The sequence below is a fragment of the Hippocampus zosterae genome, chromosome 21, assembly GCF_025434085.1.
Source record: "Hippocampus zosterae strain Florida chromosome 21, ASM2543408v3, whole genome shotgun sequence".
NCBI lineage: Eukaryota > Metazoa > Chordata > Actinopteri > Syngnathiformes > Syngnathidae > Hippocampus > Hippocampus zosterae.
In genome coordinates, this window is record NC_067471.1 from 9,922,902 (window position 1) to 9,940,117 (window position 17,216).

At 63.3% G+C, this 17,216-nt stretch overlaps 3 protein-coding genes across 4 annotated transcripts; 2 read left to right on the top strand and 1 right to left on the bottom strand.

Moving 5' to 3' along the window:
- The first annotated feature begins 282 nt into the window (after window positions 1–282).
- On the top strand, window positions 283–3,563 carry LOC127593576 (tetraspanin-8-like). 2 transcript variants are annotated; one of them, XM_052055122.1, is made up of 9 exons: window positions 283–455; window positions 1,449–1,505; window positions 2,223–2,342; window positions 2,426–2,500; window positions 2,572–2,667; window positions 2,749–2,883; window positions 2,962–2,994; window positions 3,077–3,160; window positions 3,238–3,563. In XM_052055122.1, exons 1-9 carry the CDS (start codon window positions 396–398, stop codon window positions 3,328–3,330), a joined length of 753 nt encoding a protein of 250 aa, XP_051911082.1. In that variant the 5' UTR covers window positions 283–395; the 3' UTR covers window positions 3,331–3,563. The 2 variants fall into 2 exon arrangements, with proteins under 2 accessions (XP_051911082.1, XP_051911083.1); XM_052055123.1 differs by lacking the exon at window positions 2,223–2,342.
- A 1,748-nt stretch (window positions 3,564–5,311) lies between these two features.
- On the top strand, window positions 5,312–12,503 carry LOC127593538 (thyrotropin-releasing hormone-degrading ectoenzyme-like). Its single transcript, XM_052055046.1, has 20 exons — window positions 5,312–6,002; window positions 6,424–6,641; window positions 6,942–7,218; window positions 7,522–7,648; window positions 8,759–8,913; window positions 9,065–9,178; window positions 9,513–9,650; window positions 9,730–9,795; window positions 9,920–9,985; window positions 10,069–10,250; window positions 10,333–10,421; window positions 10,481–10,614; window positions 10,696–10,751; window positions 10,827–10,974; window positions 11,042–11,151; window positions 11,222–11,329; window positions 11,418–11,585; window positions 11,647–11,787; window positions 11,853–11,934; window positions 12,013–12,503. Exons 1-20 carry the CDS (start codon window positions 5,517–5,519, stop codon window positions 12,151–12,153), a joined length of 3,006 nt encoding a protein of 1,001 aa, XP_051911006.1. The 5' UTR covers window positions 5,312–5,516; the 3' UTR covers window positions 12,154–12,503.
- A 778-nt stretch (window positions 12,504–13,281) lies between these two features.
- Window positions 13,282–16,932, bottom strand: LOC127594102 (NLR family CARD domain-containing protein 3-like). Its single transcript, XM_052056033.1, has 7 exons — window positions 16,683–16,932; window positions 16,460–16,507; window positions 14,563–16,381; window positions 14,292–14,462; window positions 14,059–14,232; window positions 13,933–13,979; window positions 13,282–13,862 (listed from the first exon to the last, which is right to left on the bottom strand). The coding sequence occupies exons 1-7, from the start codon at window positions 16,930–16,932 to the stop codon at window positions 13,282–13,284; spliced, it is 3,090 nt and encodes a 1,029-aa protein (XP_051911993.1).
- Between the last annotated feature and the right edge of the window lie 284 nt (window positions 16,933–17,216).

Genomic DNA, 17,216 nt, shown 5'->3' on the forward strand with positions numbered 1-17,216 from the left:
CTCCATCGGCGATTGAGCGCTCCATCCGTCGGCCCGCGTGATCCCTGCCGGCGGCCGCCTTTTGTCCGTTTGCTGCGAAAGTACAAGATGGAAACGCGCATGCTCTGAGGTTTGGGGGTGGGGGGTCGTCATAGATGGAGATGAACTCTAAGTGGGTAAGTGAAATTCTATCCAAAAGACGCATTGCAACTTGTCGTCGTTTTCCGCTCCAAATCATCGCAAATTGTGTGAGTGTGTGTGTGTGTGTTTTTTTTTCAGTCTGGCGAGGGGGAAGGTCTGTGGGCGTCGACAACCCCAGAGCGGAGCGGACGCAACTTTGGGCATCCTGGCAAGCTGCAGCTCGTCAAAGCAGCGCGCGCGCACGCACACTCGCAAGCTCCGACGGCGTCGTCAAGATGGGGAAAATCAACGGCTGCCTCAAATGTCTTTTTGTCTTCTTCAACGTGGTCTTCGCCGTAAGTACGCCGCCGCTCGCCCGCTCCCGCCGCCCGCGTCCAATGATGGAGCCGCGCGGGAGCGGACGCCGCATGAACAACACTCGAGCAATCTTCCATTGATATCATGTCGTGATTTTAGAAAAGCTCCTTTTAGTTTTCCCTTTTCATTGCAACACCAATCAAGACTGCGGAATGATGGCGCACGCTCGGAAAAAGCAGCACGGTTTGGAAAGGAAACGCTTTGAAATAGACAAGAATTTCAACAAGTTCATCTTCGACGGGAAATTTCCGTCATGTTGTTGATGTCGGAATATGCCCCCCCCCCCCTTTATTTTCTTTTTTCTTTTGTTTTGGGGATTAGCGGAAATAGCGGCCTTGCCGTTTGTCTTTGGAAATGGTTTTTATTTCAGTTGGAGGGGGGCCATTTGAAAACGCGTCTTGAGGCAACAACGCAACCGGTTTGTGGAGGAATATTGTTAGAAAAGGGGGCCGGGGAGGGGGGACTATGGGACATTTTCCAGAACAACGTCTCCGATTGCGTAACAACCGTCGAGATCCCAAAGCGGTGTTCATTTCCGTTCCGAGAAAAGCCCAAAGTTGAGCAGTTGAGTAAAAGTCGTCGGCCCACGCCCGCCAGCCTCTTCCTCTCCCCCCCCCCCCCCCCTCCCCCGATGGCACGCACACATTGTCGGTTTCCAGCGGCAACGCGTCCGCTTTCATTTGTTCTTGACTGGATGCGGCACGACGGCGCAAGGTCGCGTTTCAGGATGTCTGTTATCTTGCGCTACGTTCAAGCGCCTTTTGTCGCACTCGCACACTTTTGCCATGACCGCTCGGTGACTTTGCACGCCCTCGTCTTGCGCAACCGCGTTATGACAAATCAAGTGAGCGCCGCGCGCGCGCGCGCCTGTTTATGCGTGTGCGTCTGTCCGTGTGTGTGTGTGTGTGTGTGTGTGTGTGTGTGTGTGTGTGTGTGTGTGTGTGTGTGTGTGTGTGTGTGTGTGTGTTTAGATCATCGGATGTCTGCTGATCTTCGGGGCGGTGAAGGCCAGAGTCTTCAGCGCACAGGTAAATGAGAACTCCGGGCCGGCGTGACGGTGGTGGGCGGGGCTACCGCGGCGCAAAGAGAGAAGCGCGGGCACACGTGTTGCCAATTGCGCGCGGGAGCGAGTCCAATTTGGGGCAGAGGGGAAAGGTGTCCGGTTTCCTGGAATGCTCGTGAAAGCCGTGTCGGGAAGCGGCGTCATTGAGAAGAAAAACAACTGGGGGGAAAAAAAAGAAAAGCGAGAAAATCCCCGTTTGCGCTTCTCGTCAAACGAGTCGCGCGCGCGCCTTTGTGTGCGTCGGTTTGGGTGCATTTCATCTTCTCACCCCACCGCCCCTTCGTGACGTGATCCGCCAGAGTGGATTCATTCCAAGTGAAATCACAGTCAGATGGCGGCAAAGTCAACAAGTTGCTTGAGGTTGAAGCTTTCTTTTCTTAACACGAACAAAAAGGCCCGAAGACGTCGCCGACGGCTTTGGCCGTCACTTCTGCCTTCGTCCGAGTTGTCGCTGCCTCCTTGTGGCGGGTCTCGAGAACAGCTCAAGTGACAGCCGAAGCTGTCGGCTCTGGGTGAGGTTTTCTCTCCTCCCTCCCCAAAAAAGACCATTGTCTAGGGGGAGAAAAAAAAGCCCTTCAACCTTATCTAACCAGTAAATGGACGAGATGAACGTCATGGCATGGCAAAAACTGCAATGGGTGAATTTGGACTTACTGAAAAAAATGTGTGCGTGTATGTGCAGATGTCGGCATTGGGTGCGCCGGGCCTGGGCTGGGTGTGGGTGTTTGCCTTCGGCGTCCTGGGCATTTCCTGCTTGGGAATCTACGCCGGAATATCGGAGAAGGAGCTGGCCCTCAAGATCGTACGTGGCCGCCCCCCCCCCCCCCCCCCCCCCCTCCGAGTCGGCCGCCCCCCCGACGCGTAACCGTTGCCTTGTGTTGTCAGTTTGCCGGCTTCATGGCGGTGGGGATGATCATCATGCTCATCTTTGGCATCGTGGTGGTCGTCGCGAGGAACAAGGTGGGCTTTCTCCACGCGAGCTCGCCGGACGCTTGGGCGGCGCTCGTCATGGCCTTGTCGTTGTTGTGAAGGTGCGCGAGAGCTTCCTGAGCGCGTCGGCGGAGGTGGCCGAGCCCTTCATGGCGGAGGAAGGATTTCGCGCCGTGCTTCAGCAGCTGCAGGAGAGCGTGAGACGCCGACGCGCGCGCAGCCGCCCACGGTGAAAACGGCACGTGATAACGCGGCCGCGTTTGTGCGCGCAACCTTAGGGTCATTGCTGCGGCTTGGTGAGCGCCAGCGACTGGGGCCACGACATTCCCGCCACGTGCGAGTGCCGACCCGGACTGGACGGCTACGGGGGTTTCGGGACCTTTGGACATTCCGGCTGCAAAGCCCGGCCTCAGGTAGGCGCCGCCCGCCCCGCCCCGCCCCGCCCCGCCCCGCCGCGGCGCCTCATTGAACCTTCTGCCTTTCCTCTGCAGGGAACCAGCGGCCCCGAGCAGGTCTACCAGCAAGTAAGAACGCAACGCGCACACAGACACACAAAAGTCCCTCCGATGGAGCCGCTCGGCGACTAACCGCCGCTCTTCCCGACAGTCTTGCGGCCAGCTGATCGTCACCTACGTTGACTTCTTCTTCAACATCGCCATCGGCTTCCTGTTTGGCTTCGCCATCACGGCGGTGAGTCGGGTCGCGAGTGCGCTTTCTCACCCGGCGAGACCGCTTTCTAACCGCTGCGCTGCGTGTGCGGCGTTTAGCTGCTGGGCCTGCTGGTGGCGCTCCTGATGATCCACCAGGTCAGACGCCACGACCAGGCCGGCGCCTCGTCCGTGGCCATGAAGAGTTACTGACGCGGGAACATCAGCAGTTGGCGCTCTTGCTGCTCAAAACCTACGCAAAGCTTTTGGGTCTCCTGCACTATAACGACGAGACGTTTACAGTCTGCTTGCACTGCACCTTTTTTTATACCTTTGCTAAAGATACTGTACACACGCACGACCGGTTTTGAATTGCATTTTTGTAAACGAGAAATGCTCCATTGTTTTGAGTCTCATCAATATTAAATTGTCCTCTTTGGTTACGATCCCAAAGCGTCCCGCTTCCCATATTCAAGCTGCAACACCATCGGGGGCGGCCAAGCCTCGCAAGCGTATTTCTTGGGACTTTGAGCTTCCCGCAGCGGACGCTTAAAGCATCTCGCTTCCTTCGCTTTGACTGTCATAACGCTTGAAGCCCAAGTGCGTTCCGCGGTCTCGTTGTCACGTCGCACCGGGGAGGACGCGTCGCTTCCCGTTTCCTCACCCAAAGCCGCGCCCACGGTGGCGGGTTTCCGTGAGTGAAAAAAGAAAAAGAGCCGTGACCAACATTTGCTGGCAGCGTTTCCAAATTTGGAATCGAGTCACGAGAGTTGTCGGGGAACGAATGCGAGTCGTCTCTCCGGGCGCGACGATGCGCTTCCCCAAGGACTGCTGTTGTTCATTTCAGCTCCGGTCCGCAGTCTCTTTTCAGAGTCACAATCAACTTGGACATCCAAAGACCAAGACGATGATCAGGAGGTGAACAAAGGAGCGAGGTGAAGTCGCCGTGTGTGTGCGTGCGTGTGTTTAATGAGGCCTGACACTGTTGGATCCTTGCAGGCCACACACTCACACAGACACGCACGAAGAAGGCAAGGTCGCTGACCTGAAACGGGGGCTCTCAATCAAACGGCTTGCGGACCACCGATGTTGAAAGGTTGAGGTGGGAACACGCCCCCCCTCACAAAGGCGCTTATGGAGACGAACGGCTGCGCGCGTGGTGACGTCAGCCTCATTGGCGTACTTGCGGCTGATGTGGTCCGCCGGTGCGTGAAGCGAACGCCCGTCCCAGCCGCCGGGGCTCAGATGGCGCGATCGTTTCGGCCTTCTGCCGTCGCCGCCGGCCGCGGCGCGCAGCTGCCGTGGTTTTTTTTTTCCCCTTTTTTTCTTTTTCTTTTTTGGGACGTGCTCACCTCTCGGGGATGGCGCTGCGGCCCCGTCACAAAGCTGCGTGCCCTCCGTTTACCCCCCTCCAGCACTGCAGTTGATATTCTTATGCGTGTTGAGAAATTATTTTTCCAGGGCCCCCCACCGCTGAAGCCTCCCGCCGGTTGCCATAGTAACGGCAGCAGGTGGCTCCCCCAGCGGATTGGATTTCAGGCGCGTCGGTCGCCGCCCCTCGCGCGGGCAGGGCGGGCTGCGATCGGACAGCTGGTGGCCCCGAGGACACCCCCAAAGGTGCTCTTTGCAGCCGCCTTTGGGGTGTCGCCTCCGAGACGGCGATGACTACGACGGACACGTGACTCGAACAAGGCTGAAAGCGGCAGAGCGGGCGGTCTGCGCGCGCACGCGCCGCGCGACGCCCAGACTCCTCCCCCTCCGCCTCCCCTTCCTCATCTTCATCACCTTCATCCTCCCGCACGAGGATGTGAGCGCGGCGGCAGCGGAGGCGCGGCGGACTGACGACTTGACGACCAAAGGCTTCGGTGACCTCGGACGCTTCCGGACATGCGTGGACGTCGTGCGGCGCGGACACGAAGCTGCCGTTCGTCTCGGCGGAGGAGCGGGACCTTCCCGGCGTGCAACGTGGCTTCCGGGTGAGCGGGCTTCACTCTTTTTGAACCCGCCGAGAACCGGAACGGGAGGAAGGAAGCCATTTGTGGGCAAAAACAAGCCGCAGCCCGTCAGCGTGTTCTTGCCGACTCTGCCAAATCCGCGACTGGACGGGAGCGCTCAGGCAAGCGCCAATTAGGGGAGCACGGATGCAGGTGAAGCCGCCCCCCCCCCACAACAAACAATCTTTATTTTGTTTATTTTGGCAACGCCGTGCCACGTTAAGATTCAGCTCTGAGCAAGTTGACTCATTCCGTGGTTAACGGCGGGGCTGTCCTTTCCCTCTTGACATTTTTGTATCGAGAGCTTCTCTTGCTCTTGCTGCACTTTTTCCTGCTTGGACGAGGCCTCCTCCCACCCTTGGCTGGAGTGCGAGCACAGCAACGGGGCCAGTCGAAGTCGGGCGCATGGGCCCGCGCGACCTGACCCCGGGCGTCACGCGCAACGGCCGCGGGATGTCCGAGCAGTGGGCGGCGCCCGCCGGCGGGGGGCGGCCGCGACGCGGCGGCGAGCGCCCGGCGTTCGCCCGCAACCGACTGGCGGTGGCCTTGGCGCTGTCCGTCGTCACGCTCGTCGCCGTCGCCGCCGTGGCCGTGGCGCTGGGCGTTCGCTTCGAGGACTGCGGGGGAGCCCCGGAGGAGGAAGAGGAGGAGCGGGCGGCGCCGAAGCACCGCGACGGCGGCGGCCGGGGGGAAGGCGCGGCGGCGCCGACGGAGGAGGAGGCGGCCCGACCGTGGAGGAAGAGCCGGCTGCCGGCCTCGGTGCGGCCGCGCCACTACGACCTCCGCCTGGACGTCCGCATGGACAACTTCACCTTCTCGGGCGACGTCAGCATTGACATCGAGTGCGTCAACGCCACCAGGTTGATTCTGCTGCACGCCGACAGACTTGAGGTACGTGCGCCCCCCTCTCCGCACTGGTTCATCGCCACGCACGTTGGGGGCGGGGGTGTGGGGCATTTAATAGCAGAGCCAGCCTCCTTTCGGGGCATTTTGATGAGTCACACACTTTCCTGTTTGGGGACCCGCTCGGCTCTTAAGGGGCAGCGGTCTGTCAGGACAGCCCCGCCCCCTTCCGCCGTTGTCCATTGTGACAAGAGCCCGTGCGTGCGCTTTGCCGCGAGTGAAGTTTATTTTGGTGGTTTGCCGGCTCACGCGTCTCTTCGGCTTTGCGAGGTCAGCCCGGCCTCGGGCGCCAGAGCGCCGCTTGGCTTCTGGCGAGGAGGCGCCCGGGCAACAAAGACGCGTGGGCCCGCGGAGGGGGCCGCTCTCGGGAAGGGGGTTCCCGTGGCAAAGCCGGTGGTTTTGTTGGCAGGTGTCGAGCGCCTCGGTGACGGCCAACAGGCCGGGGGGAGGCGCCGTCCGCGTCCACCGCCGCTTCCTCTTCCCGGCCACTCAGATGCTGGTGTTGGTGCTGCATCGAGAGCTGAAGGCTTCCAGGACGTACCGCCTCAACCTCACCTTCGACGCCGCCATCGAGGACGAGCTGCTCGGATTCTTCAGGAGCTCCTACACCCTGGGCGGCCAAAGGCGGTACTCGCTCCCTTTGCTTTCTCGCGGTCACCATCGTCCCATCGCCGAGCGTGGAAATGGGCTGACAATCGTCGATCCAAACGCGAGTTCGTCCCGCCGGGGGTTTGGCAAACAGTCCCGTTTCCGAGGGACGACTTCTCAAACGGTCGTGCCCCGAAAACGCGACTCGGCAAATAGCGACCTCATCCGAAAATGCCGGAGGGGATCGATCGACGATCGTCGGATCGTGCCAACTCAAACCGAATAGCTCTGTGACTCCTTTTGGCTTGTGTTGTTTTTTTTGGGGGGGGGGGGGTCCAGCTACCTGGCGGTGACGCAGTTCAGCCCGACTCACGCCCGCAAAGCCTTCCCGTGCTTCGACGAGCCGGCGTTCAAGGCCACCTTCTCGCTCAGCCTGCGGCACCACGCCGAGTACACGTCGCTGGCCAACATGCCGGCGCTGGAGGATGACGACGGCGATGACGACGGCTGGACGACGCGGCGCTTCGCCCGCACGCCGCGCATGTCCACGTACTACCTGGCCTGGGCCGTCTGCAACTTCACATCCAGAGAGACGCGCACCGACGGCGGAGTGGCGGTAAGTCGCGCCGGCCCACCGTTCTCCATCGTTGTCGCCGGATGAGAAAAAGGCCGCCGCGTGGCGTTTTGTCGCATCGCGAAGACGACGTCATCAAATTCCTCCTCCGGGAAACGGACACGGGTCACTTCCTGCCAATCCCGCGCAGCTGCTCCGCGTTAGCGCACGCCAGCCGGGGCCAGCTGCGGCCCGGGGGCGTTTGCCTCGCTTTTTTTTCTTCTGCGCCGCCCGCACGAGCGGTTGCTTGCTTGTTGGCTGGGGGTGGGGGGCTTTTTCACGGCCCGGTTTCTCGCTCTCCCTCAGATCCGTTTGTTCGCCCGGCCGGACGCCATCGCCAGCGGCGCCGGCGACTACGCGCTTGACATCGCCGGGCGCCTCCTGGCCTTCTACCAGGACATCTTCCAAGTGCCGTACTCGCTGCCCAAGCTCGGTAAGCTCGCATGCGGCGTCCTCGTCCTTTGTCCCGCGTCTCTCCGAAAGATGGCCGCTCGCGTCGGCGCGCTTGACAGGCCGGCCCCGAAGCGTCACGTTAGACCAGAGAGCCTTTCCGAAGACGAAGCCCCCCACCCCCCCACGGGAAGACGTCCCCGGGCAGCGATCTCATCCCCATCGCAATCGCATCTCTCCAAAGCGGGAAGGAAGGAGGAGCGGCCCTCCGAAAGGGCCCATCCACGAAGAGGCTGGAATCATCTCGCTCGTCGTCCGTCAGATGTCCTCGCCGAGCGCGTCAGGATTTGCAATTTGGCGCCGCCACGCTCGTGGCCGAGGTCCCCCGGCCGCCGGGCCCCATCTGGCGTCGGGCGGGCCGCGCTGTTCCCCCAAGGAAGGCCCGGGGACGCTGCCGCACGAGTCCTAAAAATAAAACGGAGCAGCTGCGAGGGGGAAGAGGAAGCCGTCGGAGGCGGAGGCGCACCTCCATCTGGGAAGCGCGCACGGCTCGGGGCCGGCGCACGCGCGCACCTCCGCCATGTGCGCTCCTCCGCCTTTGGCCCACGCGCAACAACAGACGGGCCGAAGCCAAAGCCGCCGGCCGTTCAGCTGTCTGCGCGTCTCAACGAGTCCGCTCGGCTCGGTGCGAAGGTACGCCGGCTCCCTGCTGCTCTGCCGCGGCTCGTGCGGCCACCCCTTCGCCAAGCTCTCAAAGAACTCGGCTGCCGGCTTTCACCGTCCGAAGAAGGAAGCGGCTCCTCGAGGCGGGCGGAAAGAAGACGACGTGACGCAAAAGGACAAAGAAAGAACTCTCCGACAAAAAGAAACCCTCGGACTATTTTCGGCATGGCTGCGCGTGGGCGGGTGTCCGTCGGCCGCCGAGGGCGCCCGGCGAGCTTGCCGGCTCGAGGACGTCTGTTTCCATGACGACCCGGCCCAGCGACCGCGGTTGTCGAGTGAAGCCTTTGCGAGTCGCTAAGTCGTCAAAGCGGGGACGTGACCGCGTTCTCTTCCGGCTCAGAAAATGTTTTCGGGGACTGGAACCTTGGGGGACGCACCTGCGCATGTACGCGCGTGGCCAAGGTGTCTTTTGTGCGTTTGCCACCCGCAGACTTGCTGGCGGTGCCCAAGCACCCGTACGCCGCCATGGAGAACTGGGGCCTGAGCGTCTTTGTGGAGCAGAAGATCCTGCTGGACGCCCGGGTGTCGTCGTCGTCCTACCGGATGGAGGTGACCATGGTGGTCGTCCACGAGATCTGCCACCAGGTGAGAGACGGCGGCGCTCGCTCGGGACCCCCCCCAAACGGACGGCGCCGTCGCCCCGGCCGGCCCTCGAAAGAGACCTTCTCCGGTCCCGGACCCGAGACGAGAGCGCCCCCCCCCGAGACGTGTAAAATGGCGCCTTTGTGCGCGGCAGTGGTTCGGCGACCTGGTGACGCCGCTGTGGTGGGAGGACGTGTGGCTGAAGGAAGGCTTCGCTCACTACTTCGAGTACGTCGGCACCGACTTCCTCTTCCCCAAGTGGAACATGGTGAGTCAGCCCGAACCAACGCCGCCCGCCGACGTCGTGAGTTCATTTGGGGTCCCGCCGTACAGGTCAAGTGGAAAAAAAAAAAGAAAAGTAATTCCAAGTCAATCTCCGCGACGGCCGAATTTGTTTGATCTTCATGGAACAAAAAAAGTGTCGCTGTTCGTTTAGCTAATTAGCGGTGAAGGCCCAGCAAAAGTTAAACGGGGGCTTTGCACTGCGGTTGATTAAGTGTGACATTCATTAGGAGGAAATGTCCAACGCGAGCGCTAATTAGCCCGGGCCGCACGCTCCGGCCCCGAGGCCGAAAGTTTCCAATGGCGCGTGGCGCTTGCAGGAGAAGCGGCGCTTCCTGACGGACGTCCTGCACGAGGTGATGTCGCTGGACGGCCTGAGTTCCTCCCACCCCATCTCGCAGGAAGTGCGCGACGCCGCCGACATCGACCGCGTCTTCGACTGGATCGCATACAAAAAAGTAGCCGCCGCCTCGCCGCGCCCCGACGCGGACCGGTCGCCGACCGCTCGCCGACGGCCTTGGTTTGTGTGTCCGGCAGGGGGCGGCGCTGATCCGGATGCTGGCCAACGTGATGGGACCCAGCCTCTTCCGCAAAGGACTTCACGTAAGAGCGGGCGAAGCGCGCGCGACCTCGGGTCTTTGGGACGCCGTGACCGGAAGTGGGCCGCGGAGGCGACCGGCCGGTGACGAGCGTCCGACGAGTCCCTCCGGCGTTTGTTGCGGCACAGGATTATCTGCTGAGCCACATGTACGGCAACGCGGCCCGTGACGACCTGTGGAGGAAGCTGTCCGAGGTAGGAGGGGGGCCGGCCCCCGAGCTCCTTCTCTTCTTTGCGGCCCCGAGGGCCCGAACGGACGGCGGCCTCTTTGCGCGCAGGCCATGCGCTCGGAAGGGCGGGACATTGACGTCGGGGCCGTGATGGACGGCTGGACTCTGCAAACGGGATACCCCGTGGTCACCGTCGCCAAGGACCCGGCGGAGGAGCGCGTCGTCACCGTCAGCCAGGAGCGCTTCCTGTACGGCGGGGACGGGAGCGGAGGCGGGAGCGGCGACGGCGGGTGAGGTGACCCGCCGGAGCGCCGCGCGTTCCCCTTTGGCCGACCTGCGGCCAGCTGACGTGCTGCGCGCGCGCCTCGTTAGCTTGCGGTGGCAGGTGCCCTTGACGGTCGCCACGGGAAACCTGACCCGGCTGCGTTCGGAGACCCTCATCTGGATCCGCAACGGCACAGGTGAGCGTCCGACGGTCTCCCCGTCGCCCCGCGCCGGTCTGAACGGTCCCCCGCGGCAGAAAGCCACGGGCTGCGCGAGACGGAGCGGCAAACGTGGCTGCTGGCCAACATCGACCAGACGGGCTACTTCCGCGTCAACTACGACCTGCGCAACTGGAAGCTGCTGATCCGCCAGCTGCGCGGCAACCCCCAGGTCAGGCCGCCGCCTCCCGCGACCCCGCCCGCGCCACTCGGCCGGCGAGCCCACGCCGGCGTGTGATTGCGTGTGACGCAGGTCATCCCGGTGGGCAACCGCGCGGGACTCATCGACGACGCTTTCAACCTGGCCAGGTGAGGAGGAGCCCCCGCGGCGGCCGCGGCGCCGGCCCGGCGGCGCGGCGTAAACGCTGTCGCGTGCTGTCACAGGGCGGGTTACCTGCCGCAGGGCGTGCCGCTGGAGTTGATTGGCTACCTGCCCGAGGAGGCGTCCTTCCTGCCGTGGCACGCCGCCAGCCGGGCGCTCTACCGGCTGGACAAGCTGCTGGACCGCACCGACGACTACCACCTCTTCAGCGTGAGACGCTCGGGTCCCGTCCCCCCCTCCCCTCCCCCGCAGCTCCTTGGCAACTTTCTCTGCGCAGGACTACGTGCTCAAGCAAGTGGCGGCGCGCTACCATCGGATGGGCTGGCCCGGCAAGGCGGCCGACGACGACGGCGGCGACGGCGTCCCGCCGGTGTCCCACCAGACTGAGTAACGCACACGCACGATCCGATCCGTAAATCCGTTTTCTGTCTCTCACGCGCGCTGCTCATGTGCACAGGGAGCTGCAGAGGGAGCTCATCATGTTAGCGTGTAGCTTTGGACACAAAGAGTGCCAGCGCCAAGCCGTCGCCTACATCTCGGACTGGATCTCCAGCAACAAGAACGGGTACGCGCGCACCGTGTGTTGATGACGCGCCGGTCTCCGGCCGCAATCGTGAATAACGCCGGCGAACCGGGCTGGCTCGTGCGCGCAGAATCCCGCCCAACATCCGCGACGTGGTCTACTGCACGGGCGTCGGTCTGATGGACGAAGACGTGTGGGAGTTCATCTGGATGAAGTTCCACTCGTCAAAGGCCGTCTCGGAGAAGAAGATCCTGCTGGAGGCGCTGACGTGCTCCGACGACGCCTTCCTGCTCGACAGGTGCGCGCCCGAGTCCCCGCCGCTCCGCCGAGTCTGACCGGCCCCGCCCGCCCCCCGTCAGGTTGCTGAACCTGTCGCTGACGTCGGAGCTGGTGGCCGAGCAGGACGCCATCGACGTGATCGTGGGCGTGGGCCGCAACCCCCGGGGCCGCAACCCGGCGTGGCGCTTCTTCCGCGACAAGTGGGACGTCCTCAACGCGCGGTGAGTCGCGCCTCGGCGCCGCCCGCCCGCCCCCCGCGTCTAACGCGCCCGTGCGGCCGTCTCAGCTACGGCGAGGCGCTCTTCATGAACTCCAAGCTGATCGGCGGCGTCACCGAGTTCCTGGACACGGAGAAGGAGCTCCAGCAGGTAAGCGGCGCGCTCGTCCGCCCGGCCGCCGCCCGTCGCTCGCCCACGCCGACCTTCCTTCCGCCTCTCGGCCCGCAGCTGAAGGAGTTTGTCCGATCCTGCGGCCCGGGGGCGGGGCCCGCCTTGCCGCGGGCGCTGGAGATCGTGGAGGGCAACGTGCGCTGGCACCGCCTCCGCCGCCGACACTTGTACCAATGGCTGCGCGAGGCCCGCGGCTGACGCCTTCCGGAAGGACGCCTGGCCCGCCGCTCTCGGGGAGGGGGGGGTGGGGAAGAAAAAAAGCAATGCTAGTTGGCAGCAGTCAGGTCAGTTAGCCGTTAGCAACGAGTGACCGACGTGACGCCCAGATTTCAATTTCACTTTTTTTGGTTTTTTGCTCAGTCAGGCGGAGAAAGGATTGGCGGCCCTTCAAAATAAAAGCATGCAAGTGTTATTTTCTATATAGTAGAGTGTTTGTACCCCCCTCCCCCTAAAACAGCACAGAATCCATAAGGCCAACCCCCATACCCCTCCACGCCCCCACCCCAACTCACTTTGACGTTTGGAGGACACACAAAGGAAGAAGGGTCTGACCGAACTAGACTAAAATGTCCGCCGGAACCCGGAGCAGCTTGTTGTCCCCGCAGCGAGAGCACAACTGGACTCGTTTTGTTTTCACTGAAAGAGGAATGCTCGGGTTTGCCAATGAAAGAATTTGTTCCCCAAATGCGCTGGCCAGTGCAAATTTGCCAGGTTGCCCGCTTCCTTCCTGCGCTTCGCCGTCTGCCGATTGGCCAATAAAGGCAAACGTCGACACCTCGCTCGGCTTTCGTTTCCTGGATCCCGAAGCGTCCCCCGCGAAGCGGTTTGATGGTTGCGGTCGCCGCCGTTGCGCACGCTGACCTTTGTCCGATGGTTTTTCATCCTCTCCCTCGTTCCGACAGGCTTTGGGCGTGACGCGGTCCACGAGAGCCCTCGCTCAGCCAAAGGCGAGATTTGCGCCGGAGACGAGGACGAGGAGGTCGACTGTTGGAATCGGTCGCCGCGGTCGAACGTTGTCAAAGCACGAGGACAGAAGAGTCGAGCGGAGGAAAAGGCCTAGCTAGCGCCGCTCGTCCGAGCGGACGCTAGCTTGCGTCGGCGTGACGAACGAGAGGAGGCGACGGCCGACGGATGGCGTGCGTCCGGCGCGCAAAATCTCACCTCGCCTCAGATGCGCCGAGGAGGACGGAAGCAAGCGCCAAGACCAGCGCGAAAAGCGGACAACGCGGAACTTTGTGTCGAGTCCTCGGCCGAGGTGGAGAAAAGCATTTATTTCGAGAGAATTGGAATCGACATTGGGAAGCCAATTGCGTCAGCCCCGGTGGCTCAGAAGCGGGTCGATACGGACGCGCCCGCCCCGGCCAGCGACACAAAGTCCCCGAAGCCGTCAAATCCGTTGTCGTAGCCGAATCCGAAGGCCGGGTAAAGCGGCTCCGTGAAGGCGGCCCGGAAGGTGTGGAGGAGCTCGGGCCCCAACGGAGCCAGCCGGTAGAAGGACAGCGTGCCGCGGGGATGGTCCAGAAACACGGCCAGCTTTCCGAGATTCCCGGACCCCGCGGCTCCCGGGAGCTCCAGCGTCCTGTCCCGGTGGCACACCGAGTAGGCGCCGTCGTCGTAGCACAGCACCCAGGACGCCTCGTTGGCTCCCAGACGCACGTTCTCGCCCTCCCCGATCCGCTGGACGCTGTCGTAGGTCACGCCCACGGAGACCTTGCCCTCCACCTCCACCTCCCAGTAGCAGCGTCCGCTCAGTCCGTTCCGGCAAAGGACCTGCCGCCAGCAAGTGAACCTGGAGGCGCTCGGGGGATAGGGCTGCGCCTCCAGCATCACCGTCGCCACGCTGCAGCCGTCCGAGAGCCGGAGACAGTCGTGAGCCGTGTCGGGATCCAAGGCGGGTCGGCACAGATCTGAAGGAGACCGCCCGTCTCAGCCCGCTCTTTACGGCCCCGCGCCCTCCCGCGGCCGAGGTGGACTCACATTTCCGGAGGCCGGGAATCAAACGCTCTTGGCCGCCGTGCTCCAGGCTGAAGAGAGAGAGAGAGGCAAAGCCGTGGTGACTCGGCGCGAGCGAGAGGTCCAACGCCGTCGGGTTCCTACTCCTACTTGAGAGTCTTCAGGCTGGAGCCGGGATGCCTTTGGACCCGCGTCAAGAGCCTCTTTCCTTGTTCTCCCGGGTCATTGTAGCTGAGGTCCAGCTCTCGGAGGTGGCCGCCGTTCAGCACGAGAGCCTCGGCCAGCGCCGCGCATCCCGCCGTGGCCACCAGGCAGCCCGACAGCCTGCGACAAAGCGTCGGGACGGGGACTGGAAACGGAGCTCGGTCGGCGCGCTTCCTTACCTGAGGACTCGCAAGACGCAGTGAGACTTCGCCAGTCCGGCCGAGAGGAGCTCCGCCCCGCGGTCGTACAAGTCGTTGTCGCTGAGGTCCAGCTCCCTCAGGTTGGACGGCGAGCCCAGAACGGAGGCCAGCGCCCCACAGCTGGCCTCGCCCAGCCGGCAGTGGTCCAACCTGCGGAAGACGAGCGGGAAGACGAGCGGGAAGACGAGCGGGAAGACGAGCGAGCGAGCGAGCGAGCCGGCCCGCCCGCGGCATCTTACGGGGCACCTACGCCGATTCTCGAGAAGCCTTGACCACCGGCAGCAGCATCAGCAGCCCCCCATGCGACGGCGAGTAGCTCTTGAGGTCGAAGCGACGCAGGGCTTCGTCGGAGGTCAGCAAGAAGAAGAGCAGGGCCGCCCGCATGTCCGGCAGCAGCGCGTCCGAGGACACCCGCGCCAACGCCAGGTAGGCTTGCATGTGCTCCAGCAGCGAGTCGTCCTCCAGCTCCTTCAGGCAGTAGAACAAGTTGATGTTCCGCTCCGGCGAGCCGCGCTCGATGCGTCTCTTGACCAGGAGGAGCGTTTGGGAGCGGCCTTGGTCCCGCGGCTCCCCGGGAGCCTTCAGCAGCCGGTCCAGGAGCCTCTGGTTGCGGGGCAAGGAAAGGCCCAGCAGGAAGCGCAGGAACAAGTCCAGGTGGCCCTCACTGTCGCAGGCTTTGCACAGGGCCGCCTCGTGGACCTCAGTCATGGTCTTGCGCTTGCACAGCGAGAGGAGACCTCCCAGCGAGGGCTCGGCATGGGCCAGGATGTTCTTCTTGTCCCGGAAGAGCCTGATCATCACGTGCAGGGCGGCCAGGAACTCCTGGACGCTCAGGTGGATGAACTGGAACATCTTGTCGGCCCGGTTACGCTTGAGCGGCCGTATCTCGGTGAACACGCCCGAGTGCTTGGCGGCCCGCAGGTAGTCCAAGCCGCCGCCGCCGCGCAGGTCGCTCTCGTAGAAGATCTGCTGCTTTTTCATCAGTTGCCCAAAGGCCAGCTCGGCCAGCGCCTTGACGTCCCGCGCGCTCTTCTGGCACCGCCGCTCCTCCGACTTGTCCAGGTGGTAGAGCAGGAACTCGGCGTACATCTGGGTCAGGCTGCCGGGCAGCTCCTCTCGCTTTCCGGCGTCCAAGTGGCCCTGAAGAACCACGCCGGTGATCCAGCAGAAGATGGGCACGTGGCACATGATGAAGATGCTGCGACACTTCTGGATGTGGCCGATCACCTCCTCCCCGCCCGGGAACTTCTTCCGGAAGTAGTCCAGCCTCTGGGACTCGCTGAATCCTTTCACCTCCGTCTTGCTGTCCACGAGGTCGGCGGGGATATCGTGGACGCCGACGGGGCGCGTGGTGATCCAAACCCGGGCGCAGGGAAGCAGGTTCCTCTTGATCAGGTGCGCCAGGAGCACTTCCAGGGGGTAGGCCTCGGTCACGTCCAGGTCCGGCGCCGCCGAGCCGCCGAGGTCCAGCTTGAGGCGGCTCTCGTCCAGCCCGTCCAGCACAAACAGGACCTTGATCCCGCTGCTTTCAAAGTCGCGCTTGCCGGACGCTTGCAGCTGCTTGAAGATCAGGTCCAGCGTCTCCACGCTCATGGGCTTGCTCTCCCAGACAAAGTGGCGGACCAGCCGGGCCAGGGAGAAGCGCTTGCCCTTTTCCAAGTTCATCTCGCGGAAGGTGAAGGGAAATAGCAGGTGCACGTCCCCGTCGCCTTTGCCGCTGGCCCAGTCCAGCACGAACTTGCGCACCAGGAAGGTTTTGCCGATCCCGGCGAAGCCCACGGTGAGCAGCGTGCGCACCGGCCGCGGCCTCCCGCCGGCGCTGCGGAAGATGTGGCGCGGCGCGATGGACTCGGCGGCCTCGCCGCACGTCTCCATCTGAAGGACCTCGTGCCGCTTGTCGGGGGTGGCGTCGGCGCCGTAGACGATGTTGAGCTCGGCGTAGGCGTCCTCCATAGGCCGCTGCTCGCAGAGCTCCGCGCTGCCCTCCGGAGCGTTGACGTAGCTCCCGCGCAGGTTCTCTTGCAGGGCCCGCTGGTAGCGCCTGATGTCGTCCACGGAGAAGAAGCTACCTGAGGGAAGGCCACAGGCGAGGCCGCGTCACGCCAAGGAGGGCCTCCGCCGCCACGCGCGTCCAGCTTTCCACTCACCGTTTCTCCGCAGCTCGGTGGACCTCCTGCGCCTCGCCGCCTGAAGCTCTGCGCAAGACAAACACCTTTACCCAACCCGACAAGAAGCTCCTCTCCTGGGGCGGGGGCTATTCCAGAAAGGAGCCCCAGCTCACCCCGTCTGAGTTTCTTTACGGAATTCCCCTCTCTCGACCCCCCCCCCCCGCCGCAAAGCCACCTCGACCCCGCGTGCGGTTCTCCCAACCTTCCATGCCGCGGCGCAGCTTCTGGGCCAGGTTGTGGTTCTGGATCTTCTCCAGAATCTCGACGCTCTCCTTCATGGCTTTCTCGCCGTGCTTCTTCTCCAGCTGGTTGACGACGTCCACCACCTTGGCGTTTCCGTCGAGGCGCTTGGGGGGCAGGTGCATGTGGAATATGAAGGCCTTGAGGTCATCGTGCCCGAGGTCCTCCAGCGTTCGCCACAGCAGCTCCTTGCTCTCACGATCCAGAGCCATCTTTCTTGTCCGCCGGCGAGAAGGTCACGCGCCGTCCCCGGTCCTCCGGCGGCAACTTTTATGGACGTACCGGAACCAAAGGTCGCAAGGTCAATCGTGTGACGCCGCGCGGGTTTCCCGGCAAGTGACGCCTTTATTTCCCGATAAGATGCCGCCGGGGGCCAAAGTCTCTTCTCTTTACGAGCTTTTCCGCAGGGCGGCGGCGAAGACTTCCCGGACCTCGGCCCCGGGCGACGACTCGGCCGCCGGCCTCTCCGCGAACCAAGCGAGAGGCCGCTCGGGAC